Below are 14,797 nucleotides of genomic sequence, written 5' to 3' on the forward strand. Positions count from 1 at the left end.
TATTTTCTGAACCTGTGATTTGCTTTGAAGTGTGCTTGAGAGTGATATTTGTGGTCCATGGTCCATTTCTGTCGGTGTTTTGTTGGAAAAGCATAAAAGGTCAATTTCTGTCGGTGTGTTGTTGAAAAAGCATTAAAAAAAAAAAAAAAAAAACACTTTGTTTGTCAGACCAAACTGCTTTGGATTCCAGACAATACTCAGTGGTCCAAAACGTGTGCATTTGTTTATATCCTTGTGTATTCACCATTGCTGTATTGAACAATTGTTTTGTAGGTGAAGATGATATGTTCACTATTCGAATGAACCATGGGGGTTCTATATGTGACAACTTGTATGTAAATGGGACTGTGGACTTCATTGATTTTTGCGATAAGGACCAAATGTCTATGTTTGAAATTGGTCTGATGGTTAAGGAGTTAGGCTATGATGGTATAGTGTTATATCACTATGAGCTTCCCAACTCTTCTTCTGTAGAAAAGCTTCTCTCTGATGCAGATGTTATGAAAATGTGTGAATGTGTGCCTAAAGTGAGGGAGATAGATATTTATTTGACACAGTTGGCTGATGACCTTTATACCTTTTTAAACAAACACAAAGAGATCGAGCTGCAAAGGGTGGAAGGTTCCGGGGTACAAAAACAGAGGTCACTGGTGATTGAGGATCTAGGATATGCTGATTGTAGTCCTGTTGTTCTTTATAACAGAAAGAGCAATGTTGAGCAGGCAACTACATATCCTAAGCCACATAAGGTGAAGATAGTGGAGCAAGAAGCAGTGAATAATGTTGGGGATTTTTCAGAACCTGAGGCACCAAAGAAGGGAAAGGGTAAAACAGTGGCTGCACCTGAGGCACCAAAGAAGGGAAAGGGTAAAACAGTGGCTGCAACTGAGGCACCAAAGAGGGGAATGGCTACAAGGTCTTCAAAGGGTAAAGCAGTGGCTGCACCTACGGTGTCAACAAGGGGAAAAGGTAGAAAGTCTTCAAAGGATAAAGGGGAAGATAGTGATGCATCTAGTTTTATTGACAGTGACTATGGGGGGGATAACATTGAGGAGATGGCTGAGGAACACAATTTTTTGTAAAAGTGGATTACAGACCGTGCCCCAGTTGAAGATACTTTTCGGCCTCTTGAAGATGAAGAGAGAAATGAGGGTGAAGGTGGTGGTGTTAATGAGGGTGAAGGTGGGGTCCGTAATTCAGACAACTTGGTAGGTGGGGACCAACCTTCGCAAACTGGTCAAAGTGGGGACCAACCTTCACAAACTGGTCAAAGTGGGGACCACCCTTCACAGACTGCTCAAAATGAAGACCATCCTTCACACACTGGTCAAAATGAAAACCACCCTTCACAGACTGGTCAAAACAGGGAGCCGCCTTCTCTGACTAGGCAGTTTGAGTATACAGATCTTCAAGACACCAGGTTGGAAGAGAGGGATCAAGCAGTGGAGGATGAGTTGAAAAGTGTTCATTCAGATGAAGATGATGAAAGAGATGCAAGGGGGAAAAAATTCAAACACTATAACCATGAAACAGACAAAGAAAACCCTATATTTGATACTGGAATGATATTCAGTGACGCCAAGGTTTTTAGAGAAGCTGTTCGTGAATATTGCTTGTTGAGTGGGAAAGAAGTCACTTTCACCAGGAATGAAAGGTATAAGCTGAAGGCAGTGTGTAAGGCAGTGAGTTGTCCATGGCAGATTTATGTGGCTTCGAAAAACACTACAGATCGAAGCTTGGTGGTGAAAAACTATAATCCTAGTCACAATTGTGTCAGAGTTTTTGCTAACTCACAAGCCTCAACTAAATGGTTGAGAGATAAGTTCCTGCCTAGGATTCAGACAAATCCCACAATGCCTCCACAGTCTATAGTCAACTCAGCCTCTTCTGAGTTTAAAGTAGGTATATCAAGGATGAAAGCTTACAGGGCAAAGGTAGAGGCGCTTCGACTCATTGAAGGAACGGTTACTGAGCAATATGCCATGCTCTGGGATTATTGCCATGAGCTGGAAGACAAAATCCCTGGCTCTACAACAAATATACACTGTCTGTCTGTTAATGGTGAAACAGTTTTTAAACGACTATACATTTGTTTAGAACCATTAAAGAAAGGGTTTAAGATGAACTGCAGGCCTTTTATTGGGTTAGATGCTTGCCATTTACAAGGGGTTTATGGTGGACAGTTGGTTACAGCAGTTGGGATCGATCCCAATAACGAGACTTGGGTGATAGCATATGCTGTGGTTGAGATGGAAACAAGGGAGTCATGGACATGGTTCATTGATCTGTTGGCCAAGGATGTGGACATTGTTAATTCACATGGATGGGCCTTTATATCTGACAAGCAAAAAGGACTGGCTGGTGCATTTGAAGACCTTGTGCCTAATGCTGAGACAAGATTCTGTGTGAGGCACCTTTGGGATAACTTCAACAAAACTTATCAAGGTCAAGTTTTGAGGGATCAGTTATGGAAGTGTGCTAGAGCTACCAATGTGCCTTCCTTTAAGTATCAAATGGAAGTAATGAAGACCTTAGATCACAATGCTTGGGAGTGGCTTGCTGAGAAGCCGCCAACACAATGGTCTAAGTCTCATTTCAGAACACTTATTAAGTGTGACATGCTGCAGAATAACTTGTGTGAAAGCTTCAACAATACTATCAAGGCAGCAAGGGACAAGCCAATTATCACAATGCTGGAGATGATCAGGTGCTTGTTGATGAGAAGGATCCAGTGGAGGAGGGACAAGATGAGCAGTTGGCCTCATAAGATATGCAAGAACATTTTTGACCATCTGCAAGACAAAAAATTATAAGCATGCAACTGTACTGTGCAATGGTCTGGTGGTCCTAAATATCAAGTGGATGCAGGAAGAGGGGACCAATATGTGGTAGATTTGGATATCCACACTTGTTCTTGCAGGAAGTGGGACTTGTCAGGCATTCCTTGTGCTCATGGAATTGCTGCCATACATTACAAAGGAGGGCAAGTTGTGGAGGATTATGTGCATTCTTACTACAGCAGGGACAGTTACATGGCCCTCTATACCAATCTGATTATGCCAATTAATGGGTCACAGCTATGGGAGAAGACAAACCAAACAGCAATAAAGCCACCAGCCTACACTAGACAACCTGGAAGGCCTAGAAAGGTGAGAATAAAAGGACCTGAAGAGAGAATAGATAAGACTGGGAAAAAATGGTTGGGAGACAAGGAATGCAAATGAGGTGCAATGTTTGTGGCTCAACTAGCCATAACAAAAGGACTCACCATCGAAATCTACCTCCAAAGGATAAATCAAGGGGTAGAGGGAGACCAAGAAACATACCTAACCAAGACCCTGCAATTGCTGCTGTGAGTGCCTAATCTTATTCCTAGCCTATTCATGAAACTGTTTTCGTGTTTGACACCAATGGAACCTGAAACAATTTTTTTTTCTCTGTAGGAAGAAGCAAAAGTAGCTGCAAGAGCAAGGAGAAAGCTTGCATATGGAAGGGCAAAGGCTGCTGCTGTTGCAAAGAAGGATGCACTAAATGCTTCCCAGCCAAATGCAGCTGATACTGCAGGAATTGGATTGGGAGCATCCAAGAGACAGAGAACATAGTTTATGCCATGTATTGTATTTTGAACTAGTGCAGCTTTTGGTTTTGTGATGTGGCCATTTTGTCAACTTTTGGTAAACTCTGTATGTATTTTGAATTGGTTATATCCCAATTTAGGTGATCAGTCTATGCATTATTGAGCTGCAAATGTTTGCAAAGTATGTATGTATTTTGAACTCAATATATAATGGATCATGCCTTGAGGCAAACAGTCTATGCATTTGGAAATTGCAAGAACATTTTTCATACATAAACATGTTTCATACAAATAGACATGGGAGATTACACAACAAAACGCATTTCATACACATAAAGCACTTTCATTTGCCAAAATATCCCACAAATGGCCACAAAAAACATCTCCCAAGTCTCCTAAATTCTAGACCCTAAAATTGAAGTGCTAATTTCACATTCTTGGAAGATCCAGCGTCTCTCCATTCCAGTACTAGCATTCCCAACAACACAATAAAAAATATCCAAGAACCCAGAACACTTGCTAGTAGAAATCTCCGTGCTTTCAAGCCAGCTCCAACCTCTATTTTCAATTTTCGGTTTTCCTCTTCTTCCTTACGTAATCGTTTCAATAGTCCACATATCACAATCTTCGACCTCTCGCATACCTGTGGATCATACCATTCAAAGAATGCACAACCTCTTCTTACCCCATAATCAGCGCAGCCCCAAAATCTTCTCCCAGGGTTGTTGTCAGTCCACGACGTCGTCAGCCGACATTGATTGCCGCAGTGGCAAATTCGTGGGCCCACTTCGCATCTTCGATTCTCAGACATCGTCAATCTCGTCGACCTCGTCGACATCGTCGTCTTCGTCTTCTTCGAGTTGGAACCTAGCCAACGACTTCTGTCGATTTGGGGCTTAGGGTCTGAGGGGTTGTGGGGGTGTTTTAATTTGGGGGTTTTTTTATTTTAAATTAAAAAACGCCACATGTTGTGTTGGCGCGAAACCCATGGACTTGAGATGCCGAAAATGCCCTTAAAAAAATGTCCAGCTAGATGCCACGTAGGCAGCTAACTGTTATTCTGACGATCTCGCTAACGGAGGGGGCTCGCTTGTAATATTTCGTGACGTTGTGTATGTAATTGTAATTTGTCAATAGATTGGGGTGTACTTGAAAATGGCCCTATAAGTTGGGGGGTTTACTATACTTAGTCCTAAAAATAAAATAGCGAATCAATAGAATGAGATTTGAACTTAGAATCTCCTCCAATTTATGGCGAGTAGAGCCATGATTCGATTGTGTCATTTTTTTCAAGATATAAGTGATAGTCTAAACTACAAGGGGGGAGGACGCTATCAAGTATTAAGGTGTCATGGAATTCAAACCTGACACCACTTGTCTGTAAGTTAATGCCTTTTCCACTAGACTGAAGAGCGATAAAAAATAAATAAAACCTATTTCAGGTGGTTCAAACGATTTTTCATGAGAATTCAATTCACACATCAAACAAAAAACATGGAGAACACAACATTCTTGAGGTTGAGTATCAGCACATGGTTGGCACAACTTGACCCACCAACAAATCCAACATTAGACAATTTCACATGTTTATTTGACATCTCAGATCAAACATGTCTATCTCAAGGATGGGCCTACACTTTTTCTTGTCAACACATTCAAAAAAATTGGGACCTAGATTCTACCCTAAAATTATACAGTGAAGTTGGTGACATGAATCTTCCAACATCTCATTGTAACATTACAGCACGCAGAAAGCGTTTGCAGCGAGGAGGCAGTACACAGACGACATGGCTGAGCAGCATTTGAAATGAAATATGATTCTCTTGGGACTTGGATTTAGTGATATATCTCTGGAGATCCATTCACTCCACAGAAAAATGAGCCACACGCAAGTCACGCAGGGAACAAAGAGAATAATTCTCGACACTTTAAGAACACAGACGTTTTCTAGCATAAGAGCTTTCATCCACATTGTGTGACCTGAAACCACTGCAGCTACCGCCGGCCAACCCGGCCTTTTGGTTTTGCTGATTTCTGCAATTGTTAGAATACACAGAAGAGATTATTCAGTAGATGTAGATGTATACTGCACCTCAACTAAACCATATTATTAGAGATGGGAAATCAAATCATATCTGCAGCATAGAGCTTAAGTTTGGAAATCTTTGAGTCCCATGTTTGTTTCTGGAACAAACTTAAGTTATACGAAGTGAAAATTAACTGAACTAAGAGAGCTGAAAGAAGATTCACGCACCGATGAAGTAAAGCTAGACCCCAGCCCTGTTGCAGGAGCACCTGGAAAAAGTGATAAAATATCCTAATTAGTACCGTCACAATCTTGGCAATGTAAAATTGTAGATCTTTATAGCAAAAGACTTCTGCATGTCTTCAACCATACACTATCTGATGTAGAACAAGTAACGAGAAATTATAAAGAATAATAATTTTGACAATTTAATGTAAAGGTCCCAATGTAGAACTAAGAAGAATGAGATAAACCTGAAGCAAATAATGAGCTTCCAGTAGGAGTAGTTGAACCGAAGGCTGGAGCAGTATTTCCTAGCAGAGAGGGAGTTGAAGCAGCTCCAAACAAAGATGCTGAGGAAGAACTAAACAGTGACGTCTGAGGCGTAGCAGAGGAAGATCCAAAAAGAGAAGATATAGGACCAGAGGTGATTGGTGTAGCAAACAGAGAGGAAGACATGGAAGAAGATGGAGCAGAAGGGGTGTTGAAAAGTGAGAGTCCACTCCCGGAGGAAGCTGTAATAGCAGCTGTAGATATCTGGGGGGCAGGTGATGCCCCCTGAGTTCCTGAACTGGCAAACAATCCAGCAACTTGTGTTGATGGTTGTGAAGTTGCAGGTAGATGCAAAGTTGGATGCACCCTCTTAGCAGCAGCTTCTTGCCTAGCTGTTTCCCGGCGATCAGCCTCGAGAAATGGATCATTCCCATCCCCTAGGCGGCGCTGGTTAGCAAGATAAGCTGATTTCATGGATACAATGTACTGGTGAATATTCTCCACCTAAGAAACGGATCATATTATTGATTAGTAACTTTTAAGTGTCAAGAAACATTATTCAGCTTCATTTGTGCTCAAAATGTAGGCCGCACGCATCAAACAAGTGAGAAGCCAGTATTGAGATTTCTTTTTAGCTGTATTGTTTATTTTTCTTTGAAACCATTAAATGATACAAATTATCACAAATGACCATGCAAGTCAAAATGGATATAACTACCATTGTGCAAATCTTTCTCCACCCACAAACAAAATATATGAAAATAATTTGTTTACAGCAGTTTAAACAATAAAAACCACAAGTTATGGCAGCGTGCTTATCATATAAGGCCAACAAAATGCAGGTTCTAGCTGATAAAAGCCACAATGAAGTATATTTTACTGCATATCTCAATGATTAACTTTAACTAAACAAAATACAATTGTTTTTATTTACCTTAGCTGCCACGTGAACAAAAAAGTCATGCACATTTGACATGACTTTTGGAAGAGACTGCAACAATGAGGAGCCATCATTGGCAGAATTCCTCTCTGAGGCTAAAAGAAGCTGCTCTAATTCTTCAATCCACTGACGACACTCAACAAGATACTTCTCGAATCTTGCAATTGTTTGCTGTAGGAAGGGAGACGGTTTCCTTGGAAGCCCGTTGTAGAAATCAAAAACTGGCACTATAGAAGTAGCTGTTGGTTGACTACTTGAACCAGGTGGTGCGGTTGCTCCAGAAGCCTGTGACGGTGCAATGGCATTTGAAGTACCTCCTGTATTTGGATGAAGAAACCGTGGGCGTAAAATCATGAAAGTACGAACAGCAACCTCGCTGTTCCGTAACATATCTTTCACAATAGCCATCAACTCATGCAGAAGAGCTTTCTGTCGGTCCATGGCAGTACCAATTCCCCCAAGTTCCTGTATAGATAACAAAAGAATTTGTAATTAAACCATACATTGACAATTAGAAACATAAGAAAATGGCATTGAAAGTCCTAGAACTTGCACCAGACCTTTCTTTTTTTATTTACTTTGGTGGGTACCATTGTTATATTTCCCGTCAATCTGATCAGTTTTTTCAATTTTAAGTCTTGACATCATCCAACAACAAAAAAATATTGACATCAAACAAAAGAAGAGGTACAAGGCTATCAAATTATCATGAACACGATCAGAAGATATCATTACAAGATTTCAAAAGTCAACCCTCTTATCTAACAGTAATATGAAATGTACTTCTACAAAAGTTAAAAGCCATGAAGTTTTGAGTATAAGATCTCACAAGTGAATTTATTTTCCACTTATGGTAGAATCAGAATGAAAATGAATTGGAAGGGAATGAAAAAGAATCAGAATGAGGCACTCATATTAAGATGAATACTAGCTGTCTGGAACTGGAATGGAATGAGAATGAGGTTTGTTACCGTTGATATGTTTTCTCTCTCAGGGATATCAGAATTAAAACCAATTTGATTATAAAATGTCCTTTATTCAATATAAATTACATTATCGTCAAATACTTACTAATGAAATATATAAACGCCAATAACAATAATTCTACCATGAGCCCTCGCAAAATATATACAGACAATTTGCATACAAGATATTTAAAATGGCAAAAGAAAAACTGATGTAGGATATGGGTGAATTGAGTATTTAGGTAGTTTAGCGGAAGCGAAAACAATGGAAAACAGAAAATGGAACAAAAGGGATAGGTCTGGAATCACTCCAGGGGTTTGGCTTCACACCAAGTAGTCTCCAATCTCTGGAAAATAAGCTTTTCTTTATATCTCAACAACTGAGTTTTAAAGAACTACATGGGGGGGTATTTATAGCAAACTAAAACCTAGAGACAATAGGATAAAAATCCCTTACTAAAACAGAAATCCAAATCCACCAAGGAACTAAGTAAAAATAAACTAGGAAACTTAAATCAAATCCAACTAAAAATCTGGAAACTAAAATCCTAGTGAAATCTGGAAAACTTGAGAATCTAGGAAACTAATAAATCAGGAAACTAACTAATGATGTCCGCATCAAAAACATTCGCTTCTAAGTAAATGTCGGACTAAAGAGGAATGGGAATGATTCACATTCTTTCGTTCTCCTTTCAAGTAAACAAGCATGCCATTATGTCAGAAGTCATCTACGTCGTCGCATTTTTCAGCAACTTATACCCAAATATGTATTTAATAATTAGAAGAAAACAACATCAACAAAGAATAATAAAATGCCCATAAGATTGAGGATATTTGCACAAAATTTGAATAACAGCATTATGGGTAAGATATGAGTTTTGTTTGCTTGTTGGAAATACATCAGGGAATCAGGAAATTATATATCACTTACAATCAACTAAGAGAATATGGGATCTACAGGCAAAGAGCTCCTTTCATGCTGTTATGTGAAAACTAATGTATAGAAATTTCATTATTTTATTCAAGAATCAATCATAGAGACCCAACATCTGTGACAGGACAAGCACTAGGAAACTGACTCCAAGAAGCATTTCTACATTTCCTGCTAACTAATTTTCCCTTATGTCCTGTATGCACACTTCCAAGCCTCCAAAGGATCTGGCAGAAGTCGCTGATCCAACATAGTATGAGCCCCATAGTATATACACAAGAATACCAAATGAAGCAGTTTGCTTACAATGACAAACCTCATAATCACAAGACCACACCCAACAAGACAAATAGAAATCACAGTTAGCAATTAGAAAGTCTGATCTATCCAAGAAGCAAACCTGAAGGATACGACTGGCATCATGCTCGAAAGTATCATTTGAAACTGAAGAATCGTAGAGACGACTACATTGATCCAGCCTCTGACTCTCATCCCTATGCCCCAGTATCCGTTCCCTGCAAGCAAACAATACTTAAGAACCTCAAAACCCATATATATAAAAACTATGTCTCAGCTCAGCTCATAATTATTCGAGTCAAAAAGTAAACTCAAGACTGTTAATTGTTATGCCAGCGTGACATATTAAATTTCACCTATCCAAAAAATATTACACCAAATCCTACGGAACTCAATGAAACTACACCAATTAATAGAGGAAAAGTAATTCACTTTATGGAGAGCAATGCAGCAAGTTTGCTTAATTTTGCTTAACACAACAAAAAAGACTCGAAATTTTGCTTTCTTCCCCTACACTTTCTCAGCAACCAATCAGGCCAAATACCCAAAAATTCACAATGGCAAAACAAGACAAAGGCTCAAGATTTACAGAAATAAAAGAAAACGTACTCAATCTGAAGAAGAATTTTCTGGGAATCGGGATGGAGATCAGCCCACTTGGTACTATAACTCGCCGGAGCCTTGTCATTCGTAAACAAAAACATCTGCTGCTGCTGCTGCTGTTGCTGTTGTTGCTGCTGCTGCTGCTGCTGCTGAAATTGAAGCGGCTGTGGCTGAAATTGCTGCTGCGGCTGTTGCTGTTGTTGTTGTGAGAAAAAGGGACTGCTTTGCTGAAAAAGCTGTGAGGGCTGCTGAGTTTGAAACAGCGACTGCTGCTGTTGCTGTGGCTGTGGCTGTGGCTGTGGCGTGGAGTAAAACGAGAATGCCATTGTTGGTTTTTTGGTCTGGTTTGCAATCGAGGTCGAAATTGAAGAAGACCCTGTTTAAAACCCTAGAGAGGGAAAAAAGGGCAAGTGAAAGACCCGCCCTTTGTTCCAGTGTGGACTAGGAAAATTGAATCATCTTATTTTTGCATCCGATTTTTCTTTTTTCTTTTTTTTCAAACGCATCCGATTTTTCTCACACACCTTAAAAATTGTGTTTTTATTTACTTAAGAAGAAAAAACAGAAACTATAAAACTATTTTTGCTAAGTTGACAAAAGAAAAAAAAACTATTTTTGCTAAGAAAGGAAATAGGAAACTAACATTTTTTATCAACAAGGAAAACCAGTCCTTACAAAATTTTCTGAGTTTTTCATTTTCGCCTCATTACTTTTCAATTTGTTTAAAATGCTTTTGAAGCAAAAAGAAAAAAATAATATCAAAAAGCAAGTTTCGACCTAAGGTGTATCCTCATCATCCTTCTCAACACTTGACACGTATTCATGAACATAACCATAGTTAACTGTTTGTTTCGTATCTCTGAAATCATGGTTATTCCCATAACCACATGTCAAGTGTTGAGATAGATGGTAAGACTAAACCTCGAGTTAAAGTGGAATAAGGGCAAGATTTCCTATGCATAATTTGAAAATCACCAATATAAATGATTATTTCAGTTTATAACTTTATTTCACATCTGGATTCTGGACTTTTTACTTTGGCCAGTTTAGTTAATAAACAATTGATAATTAGTAAAAATTGTTCTTATGGAGTTAATGGCAATAATAACAATTAATAAAAATTGTTCCATGAACATAGTTTTTTGACAATTATTTGTTTTTAAATGACCAAACTATAAAGCAGCATCATCATTATATAAGAGAAAAAAAATTATCTTCATAAGGTTACTATATTTAGAATTTATGCAAACAAAAGATTTCATTCCGTTGTCCGTATGGAGACCAATTATAATCGACAAAGGGATTTCATTCTTATTAACCAATGACAATGAACAACTAATTCCCTAATTAGAAATCAACATGGTAAACTTCACTCATGTCTGGGTAAAACAATCCCCAATGAGACTCAGACCCCTTAGTCTTGAGATCTTCATTGAACAAAGCAAATATGTATGCCTCCAATCCCTTTCCTGGTCTCTTTGGTGTTCCAAATTGCCCATGCTTGATCAAATTGCTGTTATATGTTCTGGCATTATCAATAGTTGCTGGATCATGTCCTTCTCCTGCTGATGGCCACCCTGTTTCAGCCACAACAATCTCAACATTTGGTGCCCCTACCTTCCCTAGTGCCCAATAGAGAGCATCTAGGGAAGCATCAAGCAAATTTGTGTACCCTAGAGCCCCATCCGTTACAATAACCTCTGAGGTGCTCATCAATGCATAGTCTAGCCTAATGTCATTCGGGTTGTCGCGGTAGGCGAAATATGGATAGGCATTGTAAAAAAGGGGGTAGCCCTTGGCTTGCATTTATTGTACCAGAGGAACCATAATTGAGGCTGCATCAGGATGCCATGTTCCTGCAGATGGTGGAAATGGTGATGCCAGTACATTTTGGAACACTGCAGTTGATATGGGGATATTGAGGTTGGCTGCAATTAGTGCAGTTCTCAGATTTTGCATGGCAGGGAGTATGCTGCTGGCATTTTGGCTTGGAACCATTTCGTTTCCAACGGATATGCATCAAAAATTGACAGATGAAGCGAATGGAATGATGTTAGTTTGGAGCCAAGTGGTAGCAAATGCTGGATCATTGGCTAGGGTTGGGACATCTATGTTCAGTGTATCTATGATGACTTGTATTCCTGACCCTTGCAGTGCCTGCAGAACATCTTGTTGTGGATCGAAAATACGAATTCTTTGAATGTTCCTGGATTTACATAGCTGGATTACTTTGTCCGGAGTTGGAAGGTTGTCACCTTGTCTACCACAATTTGCCCCAATGCCCTGAGCTCCTGCATTGTGAGACATCAAATTTAAATTACATCTCCCCATTTTATTCACAAGCAATATGAAAATTTATTTGTACAAAAAAGGCCAAGGACTTACCAGCATAGCTTTGCAACTCAGTCACAAGTAGCATAAAAGCTACTACAGAGTATAAGATTGAATCCTGCATTATGCAGAAAAATAGGAGACGATCAACTACAATACTGAAACAAAACTTGAGATACAAACCAGCCTAGGCAGCTACCATTCACAATGTGAAAAACTGATGAAACTTGAGCCTCTTTATATATGAAACTTGGCAATCTGTCGAAAGAAAATTCAATTTAGAATTCCATATTAGGTTTCCATATTAGCAAGTTTAATTCCGTCCCGGCGTGAAGGGATATTCTTTTTTCGTGGTGCAGGTGTTGAGATTGGAGAATGGAGTTAATTGGTACTGATCTAATTGTAATAATTGGATTGCCCACATTAACGTTCTCCTTTTCCTAAGGAATTTCACAAATTTGGGTGCTCTCTTTGTTTCCTTTCCATATCAGAATGCTGTTGATGCTTATCCTTGAAGATACTCATCCACTCTTACACAGAAATGCGGGGAGGGTGAAGAGCACTGCCCTTAATTTAGATACAGCAAAGATTTGGCTTGCAGGGAATTAAATTAAATTATACAGCTTGGGCATGCATGTTGGTAATCTCAATGGATTCAAGAACAACTCATATTCTTCAAAAACCTCAAAAATTGTGGGCAAAGAGTGTGGCCCTTTGGGCAGAATTTGAAAACTGATGAGATGCCAATTTCATTCTCATTTTGTTCTTGTACTCAAAAAACTTAATTCTTGGATTGGGATACGTAGCAATTCAGTGGCAAATTAAATTAGCCTCAAGCCTCAAGCCTCAAGCCTCAAGCCTCAACACTATCATTAGAAGTCTACAGCAGTAAGACACAAAATATTATCCATAAGATACAAAAAAAGAGGAGGAGGAGGAGAGAATTAGGAGAGAGACAAAAAGAGAACATATTTTCTTTTTTCTTTTTTTTTCATTTGAGACCATTTCCAGGGGTAGAAATTGCCAACTCTGGCCAAGAACAGAACTCACCCCCAACAGAGCCAACACCCACATTCACAATCCCACCACCTTCTCCACTCTCAAATTGCCACGTGTTCATCATCCCATGGCCCCCACCATTACCTCCAACACCAGCACCACCATCTCCCACTCCGGGAAAAGGCCACACCGCTCTCCCAAGCCCAAAGCCCATCTCCTCAAACCCATTGGCCAGCCCAAGACCAAACCCCCCTAAGGCCAAAAACCCAGGCCCCTGAGTGTTGAGCAGAGAAGTGAAGCTAGCGCCGCCGCATCCATTTCCCACATTCCCCTTTAAGTCCCCAAACGCGGCGGCGCCACCCGGGTTCATAAAAACTGGGGTGGGGGGAATTGGGTGGTCGGAGAGTGAGGAAGTGGCGGTGGTGGAGATCATGGCGGAGGAGCTGGTGGTGCGGGAGCGCTTAGCGTTCTTGCGGGTCCCGCCGCCGACGGGGATGTCGCGGAGGGTGCCGCCGTGGGTCCAGTAGCGGCGGCAGGACTTGCAGAAGTGGCGGGGCTGGGAGAAGTTGTAGTTGTTGTAGTAACAGAACTTGGTGTTGGTGGAGTCGCAGCGCGGACAAGGGAGGTGCTCTTGCTCCGGCGGTGGGGCACCCGGGGTCTGGGCCTTCGCCGGCCTCCGGTTCTGGTTGTTCTGCTGATCGCTCGAGTCCGACGGCATTTGGGTCTCAATCAAACGGCTAAGTTTGGTTTGGTTGTGTGGTTTGATCAAAGGTGTTTGATATTTTTGTTGGAGCAGTGATATAAGATGATTGTGAAGAAAATGAGAGAATGGGATTTTGGGTTTTTGCGGGGAGGGGGTGAAGGGGGTTTTATGGAGAGAGAAGGAGGAGAGAGAGAGAGAGAGAGTGGGAGAGTGAGATTGGTGCTGGTGTGGCATAGTGAAACAGGGTTTCTGAGGCATATATGAAGCAGAGTGAGCAGGCTTTTACAGTGTGTTCTGTTAATCACGACATTTCAGTCGGCTCCAGAACAGCCTCTGTTTTTCTCTGTTTTGGGTCGGCTAAAACTACAGCTACAGCCGGGCTCGAACCCTCAAAAAAATAAAATTCTGTTTTTTTTTTTTTTTTTTTTGGGGCTGAAAATTACAAAGTTTAATTTAAATTTCCTACCTATACCTATGAATCTATGATTTGGATGGTGGGGATCAGGGTTATATCCATAAGTTTCTGCAGAAAGTATATTATATATACATACATCTCTCTCTCTCTCTGTGTTTTTATGTATGTATGTATGCATGTATATTCTATATACAGATAGCGCCTGTGGTCGGAGATTTCAATTTACCTTTTGCATGCATGCCTTCTGAGGCCTGAAAGTACTGTGCATGGGGGGACTAATTATTATATAAACAAGGTAAGGTTTATTCCAATGATCCCTCCATAATATCGTACGAACTTGCTAGATTACAATATTTATTGCTTTTTGGCTACTAGCTAGCTATTGTCTGGGCTACGTACAGCACTTGCTCTGTAGGTTATCTAAAACCCAGAAAAACTAAAGAACCAAAATTCAAAAAACAAAAACGAAAAAAGGAGCTTAATTGAATTTGCATGCAATGCACCAAGTTGATTTGCAT

At 40.1% G+C, this 14,797-nt stretch overlaps 2 protein-coding genes and 1 pseudogene across 3 annotated transcripts; all 3 read right to left on the reverse strand.

Moving 5' to 3' along the window:
- Nucleotides 1-5,013: 5,013 nt before the first annotated feature.
- On the reverse strand, nucleotides 5,014-10,297 carry LOC110753001 (hydroxyproline-rich glycoprotein family protein). Its single transcript, XM_021953794.2, has 6 exons — nucleotides 9,838-10,297; nucleotides 9,332-9,446; nucleotides 7,030-7,500; nucleotides 6,077-6,599; nucleotides 5,832-5,872; nucleotides 5,014-5,611 (listed from the first exon to the last, which is right to left on the reverse strand). Exons 1-6 carry the CDS (start codon nucleotides 10,155-10,157, stop codon nucleotides 5,573-5,575), a joined length of 1,509 nt encoding a protein of 502 aa, XP_021809486.2. The 5' UTR covers nucleotides 10,158-10,297; the 3' UTR covers nucleotides 5,014-5,572.
- An 809-nt stretch (nucleotides 10,298-11,106) lies between these two features.
- LOC110753002 (putative glucan endo-1,3-beta-glucosidase GVI) lies at nucleotides 11,107-12,846 on the reverse strand (annotated as a pseudogene). The gene is made up of 2 exons (XR_015825714.1): nucleotides 12,217-12,846; nucleotides 11,107-12,122 (listed from the first exon to the last, which is right to left on the reverse strand). The product of XR_015825714.1 is annotated as a putative glucan endo-1,3-beta-glucosidase GVI (transcript).
- A 137-nt stretch (nucleotides 12,847-12,983) lies between these two features.
- Nucleotides 12,984-14,341, reverse strand: LOC110753003 (dof zinc finger protein DOF3.4). The gene has a single exon (XM_021953795.2). It carries the CDS (start codon nucleotides 14,120-14,122, stop codon nucleotides 13,154-13,156), a length of 969 nt encoding a protein of 322 aa, XP_021809487.2. The 5' UTR covers nucleotides 14,123-14,341; the 3' UTR covers nucleotides 12,984-13,153.
- Between the last annotated feature and the right edge of the window lie 456 nt (nucleotides 14,342-14,797).

This window comes from Prunus avium, chromosome 7 (genome assembly GCF_965620075.1).
Source record: "Prunus avium chromosome 7, drPruAviu1.hap1.1, whole genome shotgun sequence".
Taxonomy (NCBI): Eukaryota; Viridiplantae; Streptophyta; class Magnoliopsida; order Rosales; family Rosaceae; genus Prunus; species Prunus avium.